Here is a 27,032-nt window from a genome sequence, read left to right as displayed (position 1 = left end):
TCCGGCTCTACACAAAGGCCACCTTGCTTTTGAGGGGCCCTATTCTCTCCTTAGTTACCCTTTTGTCCTTAATGTATTTGTAAAAACCCTTTGAATTCTCCTTGATTTTTTTCCCTGGGGTCGGGGAGTCCAGAACTTGAGGGCATAGGTTTAGGGTGAGAGGGGAAAGATATAAAAGAGACCTCAGGGGCTACTTTTTCACTCCGAGGGTGGTATGTGTATGGAATGAGCTGCCAGAGGAGGTGGTGGAGACTGGTACAATTGCATCATTTAAGAGGCATTTGGATGGGTATATGAAGAAGAAGGGTTTGAAGGGATATGGGCCGGGTGCTGGCAGGTGGGACTAGCTTGGGTTGGGATATCTGGTCAGCATGGACAGGTTGGACCGAAGGGTCTGTTTCCATGCTGTACATCTCTATGACTCTATTTGCCAAAGCTAGGAATGAAAAGTTGATGCTAAGCTAACCAGCAACACCAATGTCTGTTGAAATATTTTTGAAAAAGCATTGATTTATATGTATTCAAACATTAGAGTTGTTGCTTAGACACCTAACAATTCTTGTTGTTCTTTTCAAATATTTCCCTTAGAGTGTCGAGTTTCATGAAAGAGGGAAGAACCATCAGGAAAATGTGGCCAAGAGAATCAGTGAGGTACCTCTTTTTGATTCTTCTTTCCCTGTTGATATTTTTCATCAATACACTTTGCATTTTTGGCTGGTCCTGATCGACATGTTTATCTGTGCTTCTAGATCAAAAAGAAAAGTTTGGACAAAGCAAAAGAAGAGGAGAGAATAGCAAAGGAATTTGCTGAGATGGAGTCTGCAGCTATGAAAGCATATCAAGAAGATCTGAAGCGACTTGGAGTAAACATTTCAGGTAGCATTTATTCTTGCTAAAGATTTATTTTTATTTGAGAACTGTTGAAAGTATGTGTGACCGTATCAGTTCATTTTGAATTTCACATGAGAATGCAAAGTAAGAGCAGCAGTAGACTACAGATATTTGGGTTCTATCACCAGATCTATTGTTCAATAATATCAAAACTGATCTCATTGTGGCCTCAACTCCACATTCTGGCTTGCCCTCACTTATGAACAAACCCCTAATTGTGATGCAAACACCACAGATCACGACTCATAAGTTAAGCTGTGAACCATCGAAATTTCCCAAAAAATGCAATTTGACTTGTACCTCAAACACACAAATTAGAAGCCATATCAAGTATAAACTCAGAGCCACAGTGTTGGTGTGAGTGATTCCCATTTTGAAATGCAAGGAAAATATATAGGTCATTCAAATTAAATAAATGTGGCAGGTTTTATTGAATGAATCAATTCTACAAGCTTATCTTTAACTACAATAGTACTGTTTTAAAAACCATCTGATTCATTGTTTTTCGCATCCAGTGCAAAGAGTTAATTGAATCACTTTGGCTGTTGCACTATAGTAAGGCTCCCATTTTGGAGTGGCTTATGCATTTTTACTTTCAGAATAATTCCTCTCCCTACAAAACATCTTTTCTATCTTTGAATTGGATATTTTGTATTTTTTTAATGATCTGGTGAGTTTGTGCATGAATAGCACCCAATGATTTGGTGACAAAACAATACAAAATGGAAAGTGAAGCAGCACAATTATTTTTACTCTTTCTGAAGGTTTATTCTCCATCAAATATTCGCATTAACATTCATCAGGAGCTTAACCCTTGAATAGCTTGCAGAGGCACACATCCAATTATTGAACTGCACGTACTAAACTCTCTGGTAGAACTTCAAAGTGTGTGTTCTTTCTTCAGAGGTGCCGTTGATATTATTGGTTGTATGAAAATGTCCCATACTAATTAGTTGCATTCTTTACGTAGACCACTTGAGCTGTCCATTCCGTGCCACAGGTGCAGATGACACCAAAATTGGAGGTGTAGTGGACAGTGAAGAAGGTTACCTCAGTACAATGGGACCTTGATCAGATGGGCCAATGGACCAAGAAGTGTCAGATGAAGTTTAATTTAGATAAATGTGTAGTGCTGCATTTTGGAAAGACAAATCAGGGCAGGACTTATACACTTAATGGCAAGGTCCTGGGGAGTGTTGTTGAACAAAGAGACCTTTGAGTGCAGGTTCATAGTTTCTTGAAAGTGGAGTTACAGTAGACAGGAAAGTGAAGAAGGCATTTAGTATGCTTGCCTTTATTGGTCAGTGCATTGAATATAGGAGTTAGGAGGTCATGTGGCCATACAGGACATTTGGTTAAGCCACTATTGTAATACTGAGTGCATTTCTGGTATTCCTGCTATAGGAAGGATGTTGTGAAACTTGAAAGGGTTCAGAAAAGGTTTACAAGGATGTTGCCTCGGTTGGAGGGTTTGACTTATAGGGATAGAATAGAGTGGGGCAATTTCCCCAAAGTGTCAGAGACTGAGGGGTGACTTTGTAGAGATTTATAAAATCATGAGAGGCATGGATAGGGTAAATAGACATGGTCTTTTCCCTGGTGTGGGAGAGTCCAGAACTAGAGTGCATAGGTTTGAGGTGAGAGGGGAAAGATTTAAAAGGGACCTAAGGGGCAACATTTTCATGTAGAGGGTGATGTGTGTATGGAATGAGCTGCCAGAGGAAGTGATGGAGGCTGGTACATTTACAACACTTAAAAGGCAGTTAGATGGGTATATGAATAGGAAGGGTTTAGAGGGATATGGGCCAAATGCTGGCAAATGGAACTAGATTTATTTAGGACATCTGGTCGGCATGAACAATTTGGACTAAAGGGTCTGTTTCGGTACTCTGTATTTCTATGACTCTAACTTCACTCCATTGTTATCCATCCCATCGTTGCACGGACATGCTTGTAAACTTCTGTGGGGCACATGATTTTCAGAGTGGTTTTACGTTTGAAAATTGCTACAGGCTTTAATTTCATTGACCATGCACGCTGATACCACTATGAATCTTGTCTTATTGTATTCTGTGATTTCCATGAGAAATATATTCGCACTTACTCAAATACTATGTTTCTCAAGGAAAATTGTATTTACAAAAATAAAGTCCTTTGTTTTAAAAAATATTATTTCCTTTCCATTTCTTTATGCCTCTCTCCCTTCCCTCCTGTCAGTTTTCCGCAAAACAGTTGAGTGTCTCTTTTTAAAGAAAGTAAGGAATAGTTTAAAATTTAAATACTTTCTACTTCTTCAAACTCTGTAATTGAGAAACAAATGTTTTGCTGTCTTAGCTTCATCATCGTCAAGTACGACTGAACAACAACCAGGAGTAAAGACCTCTGACACACAATGTACAAAGCAGAATACAGCAAATATCTGGGTACAAGGTGTTTCACCTGAAGGTTACTTCTATTACTACAACACTAAAACAGGAGGTAAGACCTCAACTTGGCTTCTATCTAAATTTTGCTCTGTGTATATAAAAATGTGCCTGTATCAAGAATTTACCTGTCCATTGCTCATGATTTATTTCCTAAAATGTGGTAAATTTGCTTCTTGAGCACAAGCTTTTAAGTTGAGAAATTTATTGAGGCGTAGCACAACAACTTCCAAAAGTTCAGGCCAAATCCACTTTGGTTGTCATTAAATCTAATTTCAAAAGTCAATTTAAAATAAAAACTCTCCCTTTTCATCAGTTGCCTCCCTGTACCATGTGACATCCTTCTTCCCAACAAAGCCTTTGCCTGGAAGTTGGTCTCTACTCCCTACTTCTCCAAAGCAGCAAATCCACTTTCTGGTGTATTGGGAAAACAACCTTTAAAAATGTTCCTTTAGTTTTAACTGGAAAAGCTCACCTTTTGCCTTATGGTGTCCTTAATTTACTTAATGTAGGTGAGTACCTAGCACCATTTATTAATTGTGATTTAATTTGATTTGTTTTATCCCACCCTGCTGATCGAACCGTTACTTTCAGATCTTTGCTAATTTGTGCTGTTTCTCCACTCTTTTCTATCGAGTCCGGCTGTTAGTTTTAAAGTTTGGGTCTTTTGCTGTTACTCCACAGGCAGCCTATTTGGTAACTAATGTTATGCACCTCTGGTCAAATGCTTTGATGATTAATTTGCTACTAACTTGTACTTTTCTAAAGCATGGCCAGACCATTCACTGCGCACTTCCTCTAAGTAAAGGTCACTATCTGTCGTTGATGCTTTAGTTTTTGACGTACACACATTCCCGCAATACTCTGGTCTTGTAGGATCGCTACTGTGGCATCCTTCATGTTTTAGGAGAAAATTATTATATTTTCATGAAGGAATGTGTTTCTTTGTAATTCTCTCTCAGACCAACAGCAACTAATGCATTATAGTTCAAGCTTTTCATCTTGGATCATGTTTATGTATTAACATTCCTTGCTTCATTATCTCATTGTAACATACATGTCTTGAATCTTAAGCTGCCTTCAGAAGGCTTGATGTCTTTTCGAATACTATATGCCCTATCCCCACATCGATTAATTTACTTTGAAGCTTTGGTCTTTCAAGTGTTTAATACTCCTGTATGTGGAGTGACTCTTCCTGAATACTTAAACTAATTTTACAAAAGATCATCTGATGGTTGATCCTTCTTTAGCTTAACTACCAGTAACACTGTTCCAGTATTTCTTTCTTTGGTCTTTCTTTTTTTTTAATCTCTCAGCAGTCAAATGTGACCTATACAATCTTGCCATCCTCAGAGTGTTTTTATTGGTATTTGATTCTATCATTCTCTACGTTAACATATTCTTTCCCTGGAACTCATTCTGTAGAGCTTCCAACTTTGCACCTTCCCCCAATATGCTGCAGGCATTGAAAATTCTACACACTACATCCAGTTTCATATCACCGAGTTTTGAAGTTTGTCCTTCTTGCTTTTCAATTTCGAATGTTAATAAAAGCTTATCTGAAATAATGTTGTTCTGCTGAATTGAATGAGTAAAAGTGTATACTTGCATAAAATATCCTCATTTAAGTGATAGAGCTTGTGTTTGTGAATTGGCAAAAACTGGATATTGCACCAGAAGCTATTTATTGTTTAAGGTAATACAGTTCGAGAGGTTGATTGTTTTATTTGGACTGTTGTATGTATAAACGAGTGTCATGAAGTGTTGCTTCACACAAGTATCTTTGGAGTTATCCAAAATACAAATGTAATGTACAGAAACCCCTGTTCAGTGAAGAGTTTAATTGGATGTTTTATTTGAAAGATGTTCTGAGAGAATTGTATTAAATGTGTAATGTATAAATAAGAGTATATAATTCCTAAGGCTTACTATAATGTCACTTTTCAAAGTTGTCTTCTGTGATTGTCTTTCAAATAGGTTTGAGTAGTTTCATGACACTGTCTCTAGATTAGTGCAAAGTTCCTGGCTGAGAAGGGGTGAACCCCCACAATAGGTGACATCAAGATTATTTTAATAAAGATCCTTTTCCCTGTGGATAGCTTCCATAAAAAGAGAATTTAACCAGGCTTTTGTTTTTGAGTTTTCAGTGAAGTGAGACTATTGCTTACTAACCATGAGAAGGACTAAGAATGCAACACACAAGACAAGGAATAAGATATGAGCTCCCCCCTCTTCTCCCCCCCCACCCCCCAAACAAAAGACTTAAGTTAGAAAATGATTTCTGAGTCAGGTTTAAGACACTTGTGAAGAATAGTTGTAGAAGGTTTGGGGCCATTACATGGGGTGTTACGGATAGTGTTGATGTGGTGGTTGAGCAGCGATTTTCAGATTCTTGGCTTTGCAGGTTGATTGAAAGTAAGCAGGATGAAAAAAATTCAATGCTGGCTTCCTAGCAGCACTCAACAATAGTATTTTCCCTTTCTTTCTAACAGTGCAGGGTGTTTATTAGCTGTTCTAAAATTGAACTTCAAAGCATGAGTGCACTTATTAGTATGTCAGGCCGCTAAGATACCGATCGGAAGTTGTCTTCAGTTTTTATTTTTGTATATTCCCCCAGAAGGGTAAAACACAAGTTTGTCTGCAGGAGATAAGTTTGTGCTCAGTGGGGCTGGGTAGTCGACCTTTCATGATCTCTTCATTTTTACTGCTTCTGTTTGAAATTTTCCTGGCTCTCTATAGATGCCATAATCCATTGGTCCACTCAGGGAATCGCTGGATTTGCATCCACAGTGATCTTTTGGATATAGCAGTCCTTGTTTTAAAATAAAGGGCAGCACAGTGTACCAGTGGTTAACACTGCTGCCTTGCGGTGCCAGGGCACTGGGTTCGATTCCACCCTCTGGCGACTGTATGGAATTTGCACGTTCTCCCTGTGTTTGCGTGGGTTTCCTCCAGGTGCTCTGATTTCCTCCTGTGCTTAAAGATGTGCAAGTTAAGTGAATGAGCCCTGGCAAAATGCAGCGTTCCCGGAATAGGGAAGGAGGGGAATGGGTCTGGATGGGATGCCTTTGGAGGGCTAAAGCCTGCTTCCCCAGTGTAGAGATTCTATAATTCTATATTGGAATTCAGAGTTTAATATGTTCGTAAGTACTCCGTCCTGATCTGTCATCATGACATGTTGAGTGAATATATAATTGGCCAGGGATGAAAAGCAGAAAGCACTGGTGAATGGTTGATTGCTTCCCAGAAGGGAGCCTGGCATATTGTTGTTTTCATTGAGGAGCGGGTTCATGTTGGGAATTTATTAATTGTCTCACGTGATGTCGACAGTTCTGGCTGGGCCAGCATTTGTTACCCATCCTTAATTGCCCTTGGAAAGGTGGTGATGACCTGCTTTCATGACCTGCTGGGTGTCTTTTGGTGTAGGTACATCCATGGTACTGTTAGAAATCTCCAGGATTTTAACACTTTAAAAAACTGCAGTACAGTTCCACATCAGGATGCTTTGTAGCTTGGAGGGGAACTTACAGGTGATGTTCTTAAACTACTGCTGCCTTGTCAATTTAGGAGGTGGCGATAGAGACTATGTATTTGAAAGGTGCTGTCAAAAAAGCTTCATAGTTGCTGTAGTGCATATTGTAAATTGCAGACTGGTGCCACTATGCATCAGTGGTGAAGAGAGTACTGTTTAAGGTGATGGTGGGCTGTCGATTAAGAGGTCTGCTTTGAGTTGGATGCTGTTGTAATGGTACTCATCCCAGCAAGTGGGGAATATTCCAGAACACTCTTGACTTGTGCCTTGAAGAATATTATAAACTGTGAAATGAATGGTAACAGACTCTAGGACAAAATGGACATATTCATTTTAATGTAGCAAGATATGAAGTTATTAATTTTGGGAGGAAGAATAAGGAGAAATTTTGTGAACTAGATAGTGCATGTTTAAAGGGGGTGTGAGAGCAAAGTGGTGTTGTATATCCCCATACCTTAGAAATTGGCAGTACAAATTAGATGGCTTTTTTAAAAAGTGCACCTGATCCTTGGCTTTATAATTAGTCAAACAGTTAAAAATTAGGGAGTTCTGTTGTGCCTTCATAAAACACTGATTAAGTCTTGACTAGAATCTTGTAGCCACTTCTGGACTCTGCACTTTAGGAAGCAGACATCAAGGTTTTGGGGAAAGTGCAGAGCAGATTCGCTAACATGGTACCAAGGTTGAAGGATTTCAGTTGCATAGGAAAACTGGGGTTGCTTTCCTTGAGTCAGGAAAGATTAAAGGGAAATTTCATGGAGATTATAAAAAATGTTTTGCTGATGTAAAAGCAGAGAAATTGTTTCCAGGGGACATACTTGAGATGAATAAAGTAACGTATTTTACAAAGCGAGTTGTGGTGTCTAGAATTCTCTGCCCAAAAAGATCATGGAACCAGGTTTATCAATCACTTTGAGGAGAATTGGATAAATTCTTGTGAAGAACTTTTGCTGGGTAATATTGAAAGAACAGGGGAGTGGGACTAATTGGATAGTTCTTTGTAGGTGCCAGCAAGTACAGTGGGATGGATGGTCTGTTGTGGTGCATCTTTCTATAATATATCTATAATGTATTCAGCATGTGTCCTCCTGTGAGTTTGTCATTTACAACATTCACAAGTTGATTAACTAATTGTAAAGTTAATTTTGCTGTTCATATTCCTAATTTTCTGTTTGGAGAAGACAGTTAAAGGCTTGGAGTTACTGATCAAATGTATACTTGAGCCAAACAGGCCCTGGCAAAATGGAATTCCAGCCCTGCATTTTCAGCTGAGGTGACAAAGCAGTTGGTGAGGAACGGTGTGGGAAGTATGAGCCAATTTATCAGTTATTGTCAGACAAGAGAGAGACCACTTTAAATATTTGCATCACATGAGAAGCTGTTTAACCCTTCATGCCACATAACTGGTAGGTGCTGCAAAACTAGTCCTAATGATGTACTCTCCCCATGGCCCTATCTTTTCAGAACTGATCTCGCTGTCCAGTCCAGTGTAGACAATCTTTCTATTGCTGAAAATTACCATTTACAATGATTACTCTTATTCCTTCAGCTTTTAATTATTGGGGATTCAGAAGGAAATGAAATTATTCCTCTTGTGTCTTTCATTTTTTTCTCAATCCAGCTTTCTTTTGTCCCTTTCCAGACTTGATTTAACAATAAATTCTCGACTGAATGCTACTAATTAATCTGGTTGGTCAAGAAGGAGTAGTCATTTCCGTGTTGATACAGTGCTAGATGAATGCAGGGGAAGCTGTGCTTTTTGGATGGTTGTTAATGAGACCCCTGGCAAATCAAATGTAAGACTAGTTAATGGCTGCAGCTGTTTTCTTACTATTCAAGTCAAAATCTGTCATTTTAAGTCAACTGTTTTGGGTTTTAAGACTTATGGTCAGACTGTGAGTTGCTATTGAGTTAACCGATCTCCGCGTGTTCCTTGTCATTGCAAGTATGTTTTTCTGTAATCCCAGTAATTCCCTGCCATCTGGAGTATTCCTGCACAGTAGAATTACAACAATTGAAAATATTCACTTTAATTCCATTACATCCTCTCCATTTCTATTTCAGTGCAAGTTCAACCTATATTGTTCATGAATGTATACAATGACAATGTGGTAACCACTCACTCAGATCAAATTTATTGGGTACTTGGAGCAGTGAAGTGTTTAATAAAATGTTCAAAGTCTACTATTCAAACTTACAATATAATCGAAAATTTGTAATAGTTGCATTAACTCCGACTTCGTGATTTATTAGATAAATAAATCACCATTTCCCCACAAACAGGTCTGTGGGGAAATGGTGGGATGTGTTTCTCCTCCTGTGGACCAAACATCTTTGGTTTAACTTCCCCTGTTCCCACTCATTAGATAAATAGCACAAGGTACCTGATCGCGATGTTTTAAATTCATTCTTTCTGGACACCACTGGCAAGTATTGCCCAATCTGTTTTGAAGGAAGCTGTGAACTTTTTTTTAAGAATCCCTCCAGTATGGGAACAGGCCCTTCGGCCCAACAAATCCACACTGATCTTGTGCAGAGTAACTCTCACAGATTGAGATTGTGAATGGAAAACAAGTCTAAGATAATATTGCCATGCACCTACTGCCGATGTCTTGATAGAGCATCTGAAATGCTGCTGAATAACCTTGAGTTAGTCCATTGCATCTTGAAGATAGAAAACATTGATTCCAAGTGTGCTCGTGGGGTTGAGGTGCCAGTTGAACAGATTGCTGTATTTTGGATGATGTTGCAGCTACACATGTCCAAGCAATTGGAGACTATTTCAATAAACTCCCAAGTTCTGCTTTGGGGAGTCAGATCACTACTGCATGAAACTTGAATTTCATTCTAGATGACTGTGGAAGTGATTGAGAGCCAAGCTGAGTGTACTTGCACATCTGTATTTGCCTTTGAAAACTCTACTCTGCAGAATGAAGAATGGTATTTAGCCAGTATGGCAAGACTGGGTTCTTAGATATGCTTGTTGGCAGCATAGTGAATCAGCTGTTTGCTTGGTCTGTTCGGAATTTGTAGGCTGAAGAGCTGATTTAAAAAGTGGGTTAACTGCTTTTAAAATTAGCTTCCCATCTGCCCCATTTTGAGGTAGTGGAATAGATATTGGATTTGGCCCTATGCACTGACTTCTGCTGTTTTGGGGTAACCTACCTTAAACAAGCTGAACAGCACTTCACCCATGTTAGGATAAAATTTAATTTTTCCAACCTTTCTGCTATCTGTCAAGCTGAGTTTCTATTTTGAGTTTTCTTTAATTACTGTAAGTTGCAAGTAGGAAAAGGCAATCAAATGTTTAGAAGCTGGTCTGTAAATGCAAAATGTTATGCATATTATGGTGTAAGCTATACCATAGGTGACTTTTCTTAACTCTTTCTTAAATTGATGGCAAGAAGAGCCAGTCAACAATTTGCCTTATAAAACACCTTTAATTAGATAAAATTAAAGCCCTTTCACAGAGGTTAAAGAAAAGAAAGGCAAGCCAAAGGCGCGCATAGTTAGAAGGATGATCAAAGCCTTGGGCAATATGTGTTTTGAGGGTTCTTCAACCCCAGGTAAGCCCCACACAAAATGCAGTGTGCCTCACACCTAGGCTTGTGTTCATCACCATACAGGTATTATGTTTATTCCAGATGTCAAACAATCTTATTTTCGGAAAGAGAAAGACCTGGAGTCAGAATTTTGCAATTGGTACAACTTAACGATTTATAAATGAATAAATCAAGGGAACAGAAGCTATTTAAAAAGCTCTTGCAATTATATGGTGTTTTTCTTGACCTCAGGCTGAAGCAAAGTACTATTTAGCTATTCATGTAGGAAATACACCAGCCATTTTGCACAAAAGCAAAGTCCCACCAGCATTGTGATGGTCAGGTAATCTGATTTAGTGATATTGGTTGAGGTACAAATACTTGCTCTGACACGAGATAACACCCTTATTCTTTTGGTATCTTTTTGCTTCCATCTGAAGTGACAGACAAGTCATCAGTTTAATATGTCCACTGAAAGATGGAATCTTAAATAATGCAGCATTGGACAAAGGTGTTGGCCTAGATTTTGTACTTGCATCTCTGAAGTGGGATTTGTGACTCGTGACTTTCTAACTTGTACTAGAACACCTGATACCTGGGGTCAATAACAAACATCTTCAAAGAAACAGGCTGAACCATCACAAGCAGCCTCTGAACCTGAAGCTACCAGAAAGAATTGGCATGGGACATTTGCTCGTGATAAAGTGGTGGTCATGTAGTTGATACCACTAATTTGTTTGTGAAACATGACAAGGTTTGTGGCAGCAGTAATCCTGGCTAAAGTAAATTTGGAAGAAGTTTATATTGGCATATCTGTGGATAGTAAGGGATGGTCACATTGCCCTAGTCCTTAATTTAAGATTTCTACACAACATGATTTTTAAAAATTCTGTGTGTGAGCTATTCTCTGTTGCTAGTTGACCTTGAGAAAGCTGGATAGAAGAGTGAATTGTGAGTAGTGTCCATGGACAAGTTGTAAGTGGGCAAGTTCATGGCAGCTGAAATATAATTGATAAATGTGAAGCTATCTAGGGAAAATAGAAAGGCAGGTTATTTGAATGGCAATAGACTGGTAAAGGGGGAGATGCACTGAGACCTGGGTGTCCTTGTATACTAGTTGCTGAAAGTAAATGTGCAGGTGCAGCAGGCGGTGAAGAAGGTAACTAGTATGCATGGCCTTCATAGTGAGAAGATTTGCGTACAGGAGCAGGGATGTCTTGCTCTAATTGCACAGGGCCCTGGTGAAAACTGGCCTGGAATATTGTGTGCAATTTTAGTCTCCTTGTATGTTCTTCTTTATAAGAGGGATGCAACGAAGGCTTACCATATTGGGGCCTGGAATGGCAGGACTAACTTATGAAGAAAGACTGGTTTGATCGTAGAATCCCTACAGAGTGGAAACAGGCCATTAGTCCCAACAAGTCCACACCGACCCTCTGAAGAGGAACCCACCCAGACCCACTCCCTAGCCTATTATTCTATGCCTACCCCTGACTAATGCATCTAACCTACACATCCCTGAATACTATAGGTAATTTAGCATGGTCAATTCACCTAACTTGCACCCCTTTGGGTTGTGGGAGGAAACCGGAGTACCTGGAGGAAATTCGCATGGACATTGGGAGAATGTGCAAACTCCACACAGACAGTCGTGCGACGCTGGAATCAAACCCGCATCCCTGGCTTTGTGAGGCAGCAGTGCTAACCACTGAGCCACCATGCCACCCTGTTTTGGATGGGACTATATTCAGTGGTGTTTGGGTAACTGTGGGGATGGATGGTGATCTCATTGAAACCGACAAAATTCTAACAGGACTAGACAATGTAAACACAAACACAATGGTCTTAGTGACCAGGGAGTTCAGAGCCAGGGATCACATTTAGGACTGAGATAAGGAGAAATTTCTTTACCCAGAGAGGGATGATCCTGTGGAAATTTCTATCTGAAAGCAGTTGATGGCAAAACATTGAATGTTTTCATCAAGGAGTTGGATATTGTCCTTCAGGCTAAAGGGATGAAAATGGGAGGGGTGAGAGTGGGAACATGATACTGAGTTAGGTGATCAGCCATTATCACTTCAAATATTTGAGCAGGCTTGAAGGCCTGATTAGCCAACTCCTCCTATTTTCTACTTTTGAAAAGGTGGTGATGAGCTATCACCTTGAATCATTGCAGTCCATGTGGAGTAGGTTCACTTCGAGTGCTATTGTAGAGGGAGTTCCAGGTTTTGACCCAGCAACAGTGAAGGAACAGCAGTATAGTTCCATGTCAGCATGGTGGGTGGCTTGGAAGAGAATTTGCAAGTGGTCATGTTCTCAAGCATCTGCTGGCCTTCTATAAAGACCAAGTTTAGGTGTGCGCCTTTCTTTATTCAGAGTTATGTTGTAACACAGTTATTGCTATTTGGCTCGTGAGTCTGCCCATTCATTCGTCGACTTCTTAAACTTGAGGCATATCATTCTATTCCCCTTATTCTTTTACATATCCAATTTCTTGAGCAATTTCCTCAATCAATCACTGATAGTGGGTCCCATATTCTAACCATTCTGAATCAAGACTTTACTCCTTTATCCCTATAGGATTTTGTATTTATGCTCCTGGTTTCGGGATTCTTTATCATGTACAGAGGAACCTCGATTATCCAAATAACAGATTGTCCAAAGGAGATCTTGAGGTCCCGATATTAAAGACATGTTTCCAACACTGATCACGTCTCTCTCTCTCTCTCGCTCTCTCTCTCTCTCGCGCTCTCTCTCTCTCTCTCTCTCTCTCTCTCTCTCTCTCTCGCGCTCGTTCTCGCTCTTCTCCCCCCCCCCCCCCCCCGTGGGTTGGGGGGGCGGGTGCCGTGTTGGCCAAGGTTGTGGGGGGAGCAATGTGCTGCTGCTTCATCTCCTGAACGGACAGCGGACTTAACAGAAAACTCTGAGCCCCAGAGGAAAGGCATTCAATTAATTAACCGAATAATCAATTACTGAACGAAATAGTACCCACCCATCTCATTCGGATAATCGAGGTTCCTCTGTAGACACATTTTCTGCACATTTCCCACTAACTAAGCTTTCTATCAGGTCACTTCTAAGTTTTCTCTTTTCTGTATAAAGTCTTAATTTGTTCAATCTCAAAGACTTGAATCTGTTGGTCTGAGACCATCCAATAAATCTTATTTTGTATTTCCTGTGGTCCACCTATGTCCTTTATTTGATTTGAAGAGTAGAATCGGTCTCTGTACATTATGTGTTACCTGACTGGGGCCTATATTGATGTCATGTATGATTTTTATCCAGCTTCTTATTGAATACCTGTGCAGTTTAGCATATAGATCATTTCTAATTATTCTTTAGTTTTTTTTGTTTTAATGGCTAAGTGGAGTTGGTGAAGCATTATAATCAGGGAGTAGTGAAGATCAGTTGAAGGGAGGGGAAGAGGCAACTTGAGAACAGTTTTGCTTTACTCTTGTGGATGGGAGGTAGGAGCATAGAAACAGAAGGCCATTCAGCCCTGTCAAGTCTTCCCACTATTCAGTGCAATCATGGCTGATTGAACACTTCAGTGTCTTTTAACCACCCAGAAATCTGCCTTCAGGATCTCATTGCTCTTTCCACCTATGTCATTGTTACCTATGACTTTGATACCATGATGGACCACAGCTTTTGGGTGATCTTCCTCCTGGAGAAGGATGTCCTGCAGCTGTACTGTGACATCTTTGGCCCTGGTACCAGAGAGGCTCACCCATCCTGGAGTCACATTTCATTTCATACAAACACCTGTCTGATCCCCTGACTCTGGAATCCCCTATAACTACTGCTCTCCCGTTGTTCTTCCTCCTCCTGTTTACAGCTGAGTCACCCAGTGATGCCATGAGCTTAGCTCTGGCTGCCACTCCCTAGAGGAACTGTTGCCCTCGCCAATTTCCAGAATGGAATACCGACTTGGGGTAATCCTGCACTACCTGGTTGGTTTTCTTCGATTGTCTGATAGTCACCTATTCTCTCTCTGCTGGTACACTTCTAATCTGTGGTATGACCATATCCCTAAGCGCTCACCCCATGTGGTCTTCTGAATCACAGATGCACAATAGTACTTCCAACTGCTCAAGTTCTGAAACCTGGAGCTCTGGTTTACACAACTGGTGACACTTGCTACAGATAATGCTTTCTGGGTTACATGATATGCCCATGACTTTACACAGACCTAAGTTGTACACTCCAGTTGGCACTTCTGATATGCCATATTGTAACTCTACTAAAACTAGTTTTTACTGTTAGATTAAGTAGGAACTTAATATGAAAACTTATTTGTCAGAAAAAGTAAGGAAAACATGTCTAGAAACCTAAAGATTAGAAGTACAGACTAAACATACTTATCAATCAGCTGCTTTCTCAGCCTTCATGACATTATGCGTTATTGGTTTCAGTGCTGATAGGCCTCTTGATCTATGTGTTATTTCGTCTCCAGCTCACCTCTTGCTCTGGGGACTTTATTTCTTGAAGTAAAATTTAATGAAAGTGCCTTTTTGCCACAGTACTCAAAATTCCCACTTTGAATCACTGGGAACTTGGGTCAGTCTGTCTCATTTCATGAAATTCATTCTGACCGTGTGGCTTATTCTGATCAGTGTGTAACACTAAGTCTTGGTCAACAGCAGTAAATGTTTGAGGAACAATGTGAGCAGAATTTACCCAGGAAAAGCCACTCGGGGTGACCCAGTCAGAGAAAATGCCACCCCCGCCTCCCTATTTCTCCCTATCTACAGGAAGAGCAAGGGCTGCTCCACCAGTCAGATTTTGTCTTTTGCATTTCAGCTTATTCAGTCACAGTCTCATGCTTGCTGCTGCTGAAAAGACAGAGCCTGTGATTAGAGGAATTAGCAAGGTAGGATTGCCCTAACTGTGATTGGATGAGCTGTAGAAATTACTGGCCTGTCCCAGGCCTGCCGTATAGATTCAGGAGGCTGACGAGCAGGTATTTAGAGAGCTAAGTACAAGTATCTATCGAGGCTGTGCTCTAGTGTAAATTGGGCTGGTGGAAGCAGAGACTGAGTGTCAGCTGCACAGACAGGATTGGTGAGAGCCCAAAAATGTTCAGGGGGGATAGGAGCTACTACTCTGCTCCGTCAAGCACATTTGTCAAATGTCTGAACTTTGGTTCCTCTCGTACTGAGCAGCATTACAATTGCAACAACACATCATCAGTAGGGTAAAACTAGCCTCTTTCACGACAGTCTAACTCTCATTCACTAACTTGCATCTCCTTTTTCAAAAATCTGTTTTATTGTTTATGATTTGGAGATGCCAGTTTTGGGATGGGGTGTACATAGTTTAAAAATCACACAACACCAGGTTATATTCCAACAGGTTTAATTGGAGGCACTAGCTTTCGGAGCGCCGCTCCTTCACTAGGAGCTTCCAATTAAACCTGTTGGGCTATAACCTGGTGTTGTGTGATTTTTAGTTTTAGTGTTGTTCTTTAACCTCATGGCTCAAATTATAATGTTTGAACTGTTGCATTGAAATGTGTGATGTACTGATTGGGTATCTTGTTGAACATTTATTATGAAGTCTGCATCGTATAGTCCGAGTGTTCAAAGAGGAAGCAGGACTAGAGCATTGGTCAGACAGTGAAAGAAAGGCTGATTACAATGACGTAAAAACCAAAAGTGCTGGAGAAACTCATTAGGTCTGGTAGCACCTGTAAGAGGGAAAAACAGATAACATTTAGAGTTTCGTATGCTGTTCTTCAGAATAAGAGTTGTATTGGATTCAAATTGTTCACGGTCTCTCTGCAGATGTTGCTAAACCTGCTGCAGCACAATCCGTTTCTATTTTGAATTTCCAGCATCTGCAGTCTTTTTTTTGTTTTATTCGACTAGTTACAATGATGTTGCTTTAATAAAGGACCTGGAAAGTTTTCAAAAAAATGAGTGACTTGCGCATGTGTTTGATATTCATTCACTATAAAGAACCAAGAGTCTTTTTAAGAGGTCGGGTGGCAAAGACTTCATTTGTTCCAAAAGACTGCTTAAAGCACTAGCCACAGCTATTGATGGTTACTTTGTAAAGCCAAAACATAGTCATGGTAATATAGGACTCAAACTTAAAGCTTGTCAAATGCTTCAAAAGCACTTGTTATTGGACCACCAAGGGAACTGGCTGAACAATACCTCAATTGCATCAAGCAAGAAAAATATTGCTGACCGCAAACAAAGGGAATCTTCTGGTTATTGAGGGTGTTTCTGTAAAAGATTAATTGACTGTCCTGCAACAAGGAGTGGATATTGTGTATGGTGGGGGGGGGGAAAGACGCTATTTTGTGTGTGTGTGTGTTCCCATTTTGGAGTAAGGGACATTTATTCACCATAAATTAACCAAAACATCTTATTTATAGGTTTCAAGTTAAAAGATTTAATGGTGTGTGCATACAGCCTTTGGTATTAGTGCTATCTTATCATCTAAAGAAGATTCCCCCCCCCCCCCCCCCCCCCCCCCCCCCCCCCCCAAAAAAAATAGATCAACGCAAATATAGAAGGTAATGTCACAACATGACTGCATCATCCAGTAAAGATGTTAGCCAGAATGAAAATATAGCCTCCCAAAATAAAAGGCCTCACAAATGTCTTGCAAAGAGCCCTTGGTGGGATGATATTTTGAACCTTGACATTATTCTGTGTACTAAGATTTTGGATTATTAATATTATACTAATTGGTGCTTGCATGTCGTCAAATATGTTTTTAGAAATCTGACAGAAGGGCTGGTGAGGTATGAGGTTGTCTTAACATCTGTGGACCTGACTAAATTTGTGTTTTATTTAATGAGAGATGTAATGCTGCATGTAGCTTTGCATTTGTGGTAATTATTATCTCTGTAGTATGTATTTAACATCACACATTTTTAACGTTTTAATTAGTTATCAATTACTGCATTGCCCCCATAAATGGGTCATGCAATAATTACATTTAGTTCTTTGTCAATATTATGAGAACACTTTTTAATATAGTCAATCTTGCAATTGCTTCAGTCTGTGCCCAGGTTCAGAGCATAAATGTGTAATTGATACGGACTTATTGTACATTTCTTTTGAGTGTTGTTAATTGGTCATGCAAACTCCTGTGGGAATATGTAATCTCTTTAGATACCCTCAAACTTAAATTTTGATTAGCTTTGGGTGACTTCTTTTAATATTAATTAAGCAAAATAATTATAATTTGTAGCCTTGGAGGTATTTATGCTCGATTAATCACAAATGCTAAAGTTGATCTTGCAGGTGTGAAAGATTATGAAGATGTGTTAGAACCATTCAAAACTACTGAATTATTACCATATGCTTTCAGGGATGGTGTGTGTTCGTATTTCAAATGGAAATGGGAACTTGTAATATACAGATTGTATTCAGGCCAAATAGCAGTGAGAGACTCACAGGCAATTATTTCTTCATTGTACAGAATCACAATGGGAAAAGCCTGAAGGGTTCCAAGGGAGCTCAAACTTTGTGCAGAGTGAAGTTGCACAACAGGTACATTGTTGGTTTGCATTTGCCTACCACATCATTGAGGGCTTGTATATCTGTGGGCCATAAGTACGCTTTCTTAACCATTATTTTATAAGTGAATGATCCCTCTAGCAGACACTATCCAGTGCTTGCTTGCAGGGGCAATTAGTTCAGAGTAAGTGCACTCCTTTCTTTAAACAAAAATACATTGGTCTGTTTTATAGTCCGGTCTGAACATACAAATGGAACCTTGGGGCGTATATAAGGTTTGAGCTGGCAGTGTTCTGGCAAAAACTGCAAACATTTCACTTGTGATCCTGCTTATTTAACTGTATTCTAAGCTAATTTTGTGCTTTTGGATATTGTGTCTTTGTACATCGAAATGGAGCTGGTACATCACCTCTAACATGGTAGCCTGTTTTGCTTTGATGCTTGTTGAGAATCCGTTGCATGAGGAGTTTCCAGGTGAGAATTCTCACTGGTTTTTAAGGATTGTAACAACATGGCCTAAGAGGGAGGAACATAAGGTCCTTTGACTTCCCTCCCAGTATGTGAATGAGCATCAGAAATCAGTCCTCGGGTCAGTGAAACCACTTGAATTGCCACTCCACTCCCCTTTGGGTGAGAAATTGTGTGTTGGACTCTCCTTTGCCAATTGCACGAAAGTTTTCACAAATTTGTGAACTTATTGCTGCTGGGTTCTTGTGAAGATGAGTATTTCGTATTCCAGTTTCTTTGGATGTTAGATTAAGCACAATATGAAGAGCAACATATGAAGGACACATCTGTTTCTAGTTGCTTCAAGGTTAGAATGTTCTAATAGCCTTGAGACCCATAATGTTTTGTTTGTCCTGCTTATGAAATGAGGCGTGAATTAATCTGACGTGGATCAATATGTTGAGCACTCACCTTTTTCCATGAAACATTAAACCAAGTTCAAACTGTTTTGTGGACACAAAACACATGGCACTAGATGAAGGATAATCGAGGAGTTTTCCTGATACCTTTTACTGTTTTGACCCCTCATTTGACTCTGCCAAAATGATCATGTACCATATTTTCATCCGTAGGATTTTGCTGCACATAATTCAGCTGTCGCTTTTGTACTAACAGTGGCACTGTCTCAAAAGCAGTTTATTTACTGAGAGATGATTGATTATTATTTGCAGCTTTCATGTTTAAAGTATTCTATGTAAAAAGCACCTTGTCTAATTCTAATCAAGTTCTAGATTTGTTATTGTTCTACTTTATCAGATTATCATTGCCTGATTTCAAAAACAAGAATGCCACACCAATTAACATGACCTCAAGAGTATTAAAATTTCATCGCCTTCCAGCAACTTAAAAGTAAACTTGTCCTTGTGTTGCACTGTGCTTTGTTGCACCTTTACTCACGAACAAACCTAGTCACCTTGTCCAGTCTTATTAACCACAGCACTGATGACAGAGTTGTGTTGATTTTTGTGGTCTTTTACAGAAGCCACGGTCAAACAACACAAGTGGTGTTCACGCTCTGTAACTTGAGTGTCTGTGAAACTAATTGTGACGCAAGCAAACTATTGTAACTAGAGCTGGTTACACCTTGCAACAGTTATACTTTTGACAGTCTGATAGAGTTAATTAGTATAATCTGTGTATAGATATGAGTTAAAAATGTATGAATCTAAACCAGTCCCTAAATCACTTCATAATATAAAAGCTTCAATGGTTCTGCAATTTGAGTAAAGTACCTTGCCTCACGGTTTGCCTAATTGCATTCTTATCAGGCTTCTTCGTGGGTGGAAGGACTTACTCCAGAGGGCTGCACCTACTATTACAATGTCATAACAAGAGGTACGTAGACTGAACATGAGCTGTTTATTTTCTGGGAAATAGATATCAGTCTTATTCCAGTTTCCATGTTGTGAACTGAAGTTTCAGGTTATAATATGACTTTTGATTTCAATTTAATCCTTATGTGATAGCTACTTCTGTTTAGTAAACCAGACTTCTGACAGACATGTAAACCAATTTAATGCTTCATTCTCGGAACCAAGCCACTGAGAAGACTATATCAATAGCTGCTGTTCTCCCCATAGAAACGCAGTGACTTGCCTGTTTACGTCCTCCCTCCTTGCTAGACGCACTTTTCAGGTGAAGCAGTGATTTACCTACCCTTCAATCAATCTAGTCTACTGTATTTGCTGCTCACAATTTTGGTCTCCTCTGCGCTGGGGAGATGAAAGGCAGACTGCTTTGCAGAATACTTAAGTGTCTGTAAAACTGGTTTCAGGCTTAGTGCAGAGCTCCAGCGAAGCTCAATGCAAGCTAGAGGAACAACACTTGTCTTCTGGCTAGGTAATTTATACCTTTGGGTTCTCAAAATTGAGTGTAACAATTCAGTGTCAATACTCTTCTCCTGTTTGTTACCCACCTCCACGCCATGAGGCCCTGCTCTGTAAGGGCTGTTCTCAGCACAGCCAACCCTTTTCAACTATCTATACTTCACATTGGCATCTTTTCAGCATTTATTTCCCTCTCGGCTTATCGTCAGGCCCCTTGTTCGTCTCCTCCTCTCTCTGTCTTAGCATTGACAGTCTGATAGAGTTAATTAGTATAGTCTGTGTATAGATAGGAGTTAAAAATGTATGAATCTAAACCAGTCCCTAAATCACTTCATAATATAAAAGCTTCAATGGTTCTGCAATTTGAGTAAAGTACCTTGCCTCACGGTTTGCCTAATTGCATTCTTATCAGGCTTCTTCGTGGGTGGAAGGACTTACTCCAGAGGGCTGCACCTACTATTACAATGTCATAACAAGAGGTGTATTCAAAACATGTCTCCTCATCTCTTCGCAATCAGCATAAATAACATTGTTTCCCAGTAACGAGGGGTCACTGGACTTTAACTCTGTTATTCTCTCTACAGATGGGGCCAGACCTGCTGAGTTCTCAAGCATTTTGTTTGGCTCATTTACTTTTGAGACCTCAGTCACCACGTTCCTGGCAGTCACTTGTTTGTTTGTTTGCTGTAATTATTTATGATATGCAATAAAAGCTTCATTTCTATGGTCCATCTTAGAATCACGATGGGAAAAGCCAGAAGGCTTCACCTCTGCTAGCGAATGTTCTGCCACAGCCGTTAAGAATGAGACTGAACCTGAGATGTCCTCTGCAACCTCTGGTTCTGAAGAATCCAAATCTCTAAAAATCACTGAAAGTCTTCATACAGCAGAGGATGTTCAGCAGGCCACAGACACAGAGCCAAGTGAGCCACAACCAGAAGCAAACACCTCTCTCCAAGTGAGTTGCCACTTTCAGTCTCATACTCCCTCAATCTTAATAGAACTACAAGATCAGTTAAAGTCAAGCAGGAATAAAGTAGGCCCATGGTCCTTGGGGAGACAACTGTTTACTCACCTACATTCACACCTACATTCACACATACTTTCACCCTGGAAGGTTGTGCAAGAAATGAATGTCTCAATGCTGAATGCACTAGATAGTTTATATTGGTTGAAACACAAACTGAAGCCATTTAGCCCATTCAAATATTCCATTTCTCTGTAAGAATAACTCCCCCTAATCCCACTCTCCCATATAGTCCCGCATTAGTTTTTCACTAGATAACTAACCAGTTCTCAATTCAAGGCTCCAACTGAAATTTCTAACCTGGACTCTGGCAGCATATTCTCGACCCCAACTGCTTGCTGCATAAAAGTGGTTTTCCCCAAATCACTCTTGCAACTTTTGCCATTATCTTGAATCAGTGTCCTCTGGTTTACTTGCCTTAGAGGAGAAAGTGAGGTCTGCAGATGCTGGAGATCAGAGCTGGAAAAGCGCAGCAGGTCAGGCAGCATCCAGGGAACAGGAGAATCGACGTTTCGGGCATAAGCCCTTCTTCAGGAATGAGGAAAGTTTGTCCAGCAGGCTAAGATAAAAGGTAGGGAGGAGGGACTTGGGGGAGGGGCGTCGGAAATGTGATAGGTGGAAAGAGGGCAAGGTGAGGGTGATAGGTCAGACTGGGGTGGAGGCGGAGAGGTCAGGAAGAAGATTGCAGGTTAGGAAGGCGGTGCTGAATTCGATGGATTTGACTGAGACAAGGTGGGGGGAGGGGAAATGAGGAAACTGGTGAAATCCGAGTTCATCCCTTGTGGTTGGAGGGTTCCTAGGCGGAAGATGAGGCGCTCTTCCTCCAACCGTCGTGTTGTTGTGGCCTGGCGATGGAGGAGTCCATAGACCTGCATATCCTTGGTGGAGTGGGAGGGGGAGTTGAAGTGTTGAGCCACAGGGTGGTTGGGTTGGTTGGTCCGGGTGTCCCAGAGGTGTTCTCTGAAACGCTCTGCAAGTAGGCGGCCTGTCTCCCCAATATAGAGGAGGCCACATTGGGTGCAGAGGATGCAATAGATGATATGTGTGGAGGTGCAGGTGAATCTGTGGCGGATATGGAAGTTTCCTTTGGGGCCTTGGGGGGAGGTGTGGGCGCAAGTCTTGCACCTCCTGCGGTTGCAGGGGAAGGTGCCGGGAGTGGAGGTTGGGTTGGTGGGGGGTGTGGACCTGACGAGGGAGTCGCGGCGGGAGTGGTCATTTCGGAATGCTGATAGGGGAGGGGAGGGAAATATATCCTTGGTGGTGGGGTCCGTTTGGAGGTGGCGGAAATGATGGCGGATGATGCGCTGTACATGGAGATTGGTGGGGTGGTAGGTGAGGACCAGTGGGGTTCTGTCCTGGTGGCGGTTGGAGGGGCGGGGCTCAAGGGCGGAGGAGCGGGAAGTGGAGGAGATGCGGCGGAGGGCATCGTCGACCACGTCGGGGGGGAAATTGCGGTCCTTGAAGAAGGAAGACATCTGGGTTGTACGTTTTTGGAACTGGTCCTCCTGGGAGCAGATGCGGCGGAGTTGAAGGAATTGGGAGAATGGGATGGCGTTTTTACAGGGGGCAGGATGGGAGGAGGTGTAGTCCAGGTAGCTGTGGGAGTCGGTCGGTTTGTAGTAGATGTCCGTGTTGATTCGGTCGCCTGAGATAGAAATAGAAAGGTCGAGGAAGGGGAGGGAGGAATCTGAGACTGTCCAGGTGAATTTGAGGTCGGGGTGGAAGGTGTTGGTGAAGTGGATGAACTGTTCAACCTCCTCGTGGGAGCACGAGGCGGCGCTGATACAGTCATCGATGTAGCGGAGGAAAAGGTGGGGGGTGGGGCCAGTGTAGTTGCGGAAGATGGACTGTTCCACATATCCTACGAAGAGGCAGGCATAGCTGGGGCCCATGCGGGTGCCCATGGCTACTTCTTTGGTTTGGAGGAAGTGGGAGGATTGGAAAGAGAAGTTGTTCAGGGTGAGGACCAGTTCAGTCAGTCGAAGGAGGGTGTCAGTGGAAGGGTACTGGTTCGTACGGTGGGAAAGGAAGAAGCGGAGGGCTTTGAGTCCTTCGTGATGGGGGATAGAGATGTACAGGGACTGGATGTCCATGGTAAGGCGTTGGGGACCGGGGAAGCGAAAATCATGGAGCAGGTGGAGGGCATGGGTGGTGTCCCGAACGTAGGTGGGGAGTTCTTGGACTAAGGGGGACAGGACCGTGTCGAGGTATGCGGAGATGAGTTCGGGGGGGCAGGAGCAGGCTGAGACAATGGGTCGGCCGGGGCAGTCAGGTTTGTGGATTTTGGGCAGGAGGTAGAAGCGGGCGGTGCGGGGTTGTGGGACTATGAGGTTGGAGGCGGTGGATGGGAGGTCCCCCGAGGTGATGAGGTTATGGACGGTCTGGGAGATGATAGTTTGGTGGTGGGGGGTGGGGTCATGGTCAAGGGGGCAGTAGGAGGAGGGATCTGCGAGCTGGCGTTTGGCCTCAGCGGTGTAAAGGTCGGTGCGGCAAACTACTACCGCGCCTCCCTTGTCTGCTGGTTTGATAGTGAGGTTGGGGTTGCAACGGAGGGAGTGGAGGGCTGCGCGTTCTGAGGGTGAGAGGTTGGAGTGGGTGAGAAGGGTGGGGGAGTTTAGGTGGCGGTTAATATCGCGGTGGCAGTTGGCTATGAAGAGGTCGAGGGCAGGTAGGAGGCCAGCACGGGGTGTCCAGGTGGATGGGGTGTGTTGGAGGCGTGAGAAGGGGTCGTCAGAGGGTGGGCGAGAGTCTTGGTTAAAGAAGTAGGCACGGAGGCGAAGGCGGCGGAAGAATTGAAATTCCTTACTGTTTGCCAAGATGCCTCATGAATTTTGCTCACCTGTCAGGTCACCTCCAAGGAGAAAAGTCTCAGCTTCTCGAATTCTCCACTCAACCATAGTTTTTTATTTCCGGAACCATTCCAGTTAATCTTTCCTCCACCAATTTTAATGCCTTCATATCCCACCTAAAGTGAAGTACCCAGATCTGGACACAATAATCCAACTGTTTTATATAAGGTTGACACCTATTTCTTATTTTTGTACTCTTAAGCCTCTAGATTTAAAGTCCAGCATCCTGCATGATTTATTAACCACTATTGAGCTCTGCTTCCCTCATAGAGTAGTAGCTTTTTTATAAGGCCTCCTTGTTCTTCCCAATATATTAAATCAGTTCACACTTAGGTATTCAACAATGTGATTAGATTAGATTAGATTCCCTACAGTATGGAAACAGGCCATTTGGCCCAACAAGTCCACACAGACCCTGCAAAGAGTAACCCATCCAGACCCCTTTACCCCTGACTAATGCACCTAACACTATGGGCAATTTAGCATGGCCAGTTCAGCTAACCTGCACATTTTTGGACTATGGGAGGAAACCAGAGCACCCAGAGGAAATCCACACAAACATGGGGAGAATGTGCAAACTCCACACAAACAGTTGCCCGAGGAGGGAATTGAACTCCGGTCTCTGGTGCTGTGAGGCAGCAGTGCTAACCACTGAGCCACCATGCTGCCAATGATGTGAAAGTAGTAAATGTATTTGTATTGTAATGCAACAAAATAAGAACTGGAAACTTGCCATGCAAGTATGTCTTTTGGGCTCTAGTTGTCCTTTTGTTCAAAAAGAAATGTTCAGTGGATTGAGTATCTCTGGTTCAGTAAATATTTATTACCCAGCCCACATTATTCTGGAGAAGTTTTTTTACTCATTCATGGGATGAAGGTATCCCTGGCCAAGCCAGCATTTATTGCCCAGAGGGCAGTTCAGAGTCAACCGTATTGCTGTGGGTCTGGAGTCGCCTTTAGGCCAGACCAGGTAAGGTTGGCAGTTTCCTTCCCTAAAGGACATTAGTGAACCAGATGGTAATGAGCTTCCAGCTTGAACCACTGCAATCCATGTGTGTAGATAGACCCTCAGTGCCAATAGGGAGGTAAATCCAGAATTTTGACCGTGATGTTGAAGGAACAGCAACATCATTCCAAGTCAGGATGGTATGTGAATTGGAGGGAAACGTGCAGGTAATGATGTTCTGATGCATCTGCTGGCCTTGACCTTCTAGAAAGTTGAGGTTGAGAGTTTGGAAGGGACTACTGATAGAACCTTGGTGAGTTGCTGCAGTGCATCTTTTAGATGGGACACAATACTGCCACTTAATGGTGGAGAGACTGAATGTTGAAGATAGTGGATGGGGTGCCAATCAAATGGGCTGCTTTGTCATGGATGGTGTCAATCTTCTTGTGTTTTGGAACTGCACTCATTCAGTCAAGTGAGGAGTATTCTGTTGCACTCCTGACTTGTGCCTTGTAGTTGGTGGACAGGCTTTTGGAAAGTGGGTTATTTGCTGCAAAATTCCCAGCCTGCGACCTGCTCTTGTAGACACTGTGATGAGGCCAGTCTAGTTTAGTTTCTGATCAATAGTTACACCTATGATATTGATAGTGCGGATTTCAGTGCTGGTGATGCCACTGAGTGTCAAGATGGTTGGATTCTCTCTTTTTAGTGATAGAAATGGTCATTGCCTGTTGCTTGCCAGCTATCAACCCAAGCCTGGATGTTATCTCACTTAAGAAGTTTGGGCCGAAAACACGTTTCTAGAGAACTCCTTGTGATGCCCTGTGGCTTAAATGACTCCAACAGCCAAAAATATAGTTCTTTGTGCTAATTATGACTTCCACAAGTGAAACATTCTCTCCAATTCCAATTGACTTAAGTTCCCTAGGTATCCTTGATGCTACTTTCAGTCAAATGCTAGTATAAAGCATTTTGTCTGAAGTTATTGCTTGTAATTTAAAATTATAAGTAATTCACAAGTGCTTTGTATTGCAAAACTCCAGGCCTTTCCTATACTTGCATGTCTGAGTCCCCTGAAAGTTGGTTCCTCAACTTCAAATTTAATAGTCACATTTTTAGAAGTTTGGTTTTCAGGTGAATTTTGAGTGGAAAATGTTAAAAGGTCTAATTCACAGGCTGGCTGAGCTGACCGTTCTTTTAGCTTTGGATCTTTGTATAGCTCATGGATTTAATTTTAAACAAACTAAAAATTGGCCATCGCATCATATAGCTTTTTACAAGTTCAAGATGTTGTGCTTGTCCTGATTCCCCAAGGTGGATTATGTGTGAACACTCATGAGCCCCACTCAGTCTAGTTTGGATAGGGGAGATTATTGTGAATAATTAGAAGTTGATAGTGGCAATTGAATTTAAATCTGATCTTCTGTCCACTGAAACGTGGAGTGACGGAGTCTCAAAACCCATAGCCTTTAGGTGTTGGCTGACCTATAAGCAATGGGATTTATGAAATTTCGACCTGATTTTAAGATACTGTGACCTTTGATCATATAATGAAATCATGGATGGTCAAATTCTGATAACTGGAAATAATTGGAAGATGTCTGGCAGAAAAGCAAATCTAAGAGAATGTAGCTCATGACCAGCCAAAGTTTAGGACTGTTAACTCCATTAGTTGACCTTGTAGCAAGCATATCATATAACTGCACCAACCCTTCAAAACAGGATTAGATCATGCTAGAGTGTAAAGTCACCAAGTTCTAGGCAAGCGATCATTTGACAGCAAAATCCTCCTGTTACAACAAATGTAAACCTGTGAAAATGTTCGCCAGTTGGAGAGAGAGAAAGTTGATCAAGCAAGTGGAAAACCATAATTCAAAATGAAAAGTGAGCGTTGCTAAGAACTGGGAGATTCCACTATTAAGTTTGTTAATCATTCTGAAATACAAGGTGAACATCTTGGAAAAGCTTGACAAGAAAGTATTTTCTCCAACAAGGAAGAGGATGAAGTATC

The 27,032-nt window shown here is 41.6% G+C and overlaps 1 protein-coding gene across 3 annotated transcripts in view; it reads left to right on the top strand.

Annotated features, from left to right (window-relative positions):
* Positions 1-27,032, top strand: part of wbp4 (WW domain binding protein 4) — a 58,566-nt gene that overhangs the window by 17,739 nt on the left and 13,795 nt on the right. For 2 of the 3 annotated variants that reach the window (XM_087993089.1, XM_087993088.1), the window contains exons 3-8: positions 589-651; positions 750-876; positions 3,226-3,369; positions 17,829-17,899; positions 19,642-19,708; positions 20,937-21,157. In XM_087993089.1, coding sequence (XP_087849215.1) covers positions 589-651; positions 750-876; positions 3,226-3,369; positions 17,829-17,899; positions 19,642-19,708; positions 20,937-21,157 — 693 coding nt within the window. The remainder of the gene's footprint in view (positions 1-588; positions 652-749; positions 877-3,225; positions 3,370-17,828; positions 17,900-19,641; positions 19,709-20,936; positions 21,158-27,032) is intronic. The other variant, XM_087993090.1, reaches the window with a different exon arrangement.

This window comes from Chiloscyllium plagiosum, unplaced genomic scaffold (genome assembly GCF_037043375.1).
Source record: "Chiloscyllium plagiosum isolate Xiang-an unplaced genomic scaffold, Cpla_swu_hap1 HiC_scaffold_12, whole genome shotgun sequence".
In the NCBI taxonomy this organism is placed as follows: Eukaryota; Metazoa; Chordata; class Chondrichthyes; order Orectolobiformes; family Hemiscylliidae; genus Chiloscyllium; species Chiloscyllium plagiosum.
Note: the sequence above shows the minus strand (reverse complement) of the source record. Positions and strands in the feature narration are given on the sequence as shown.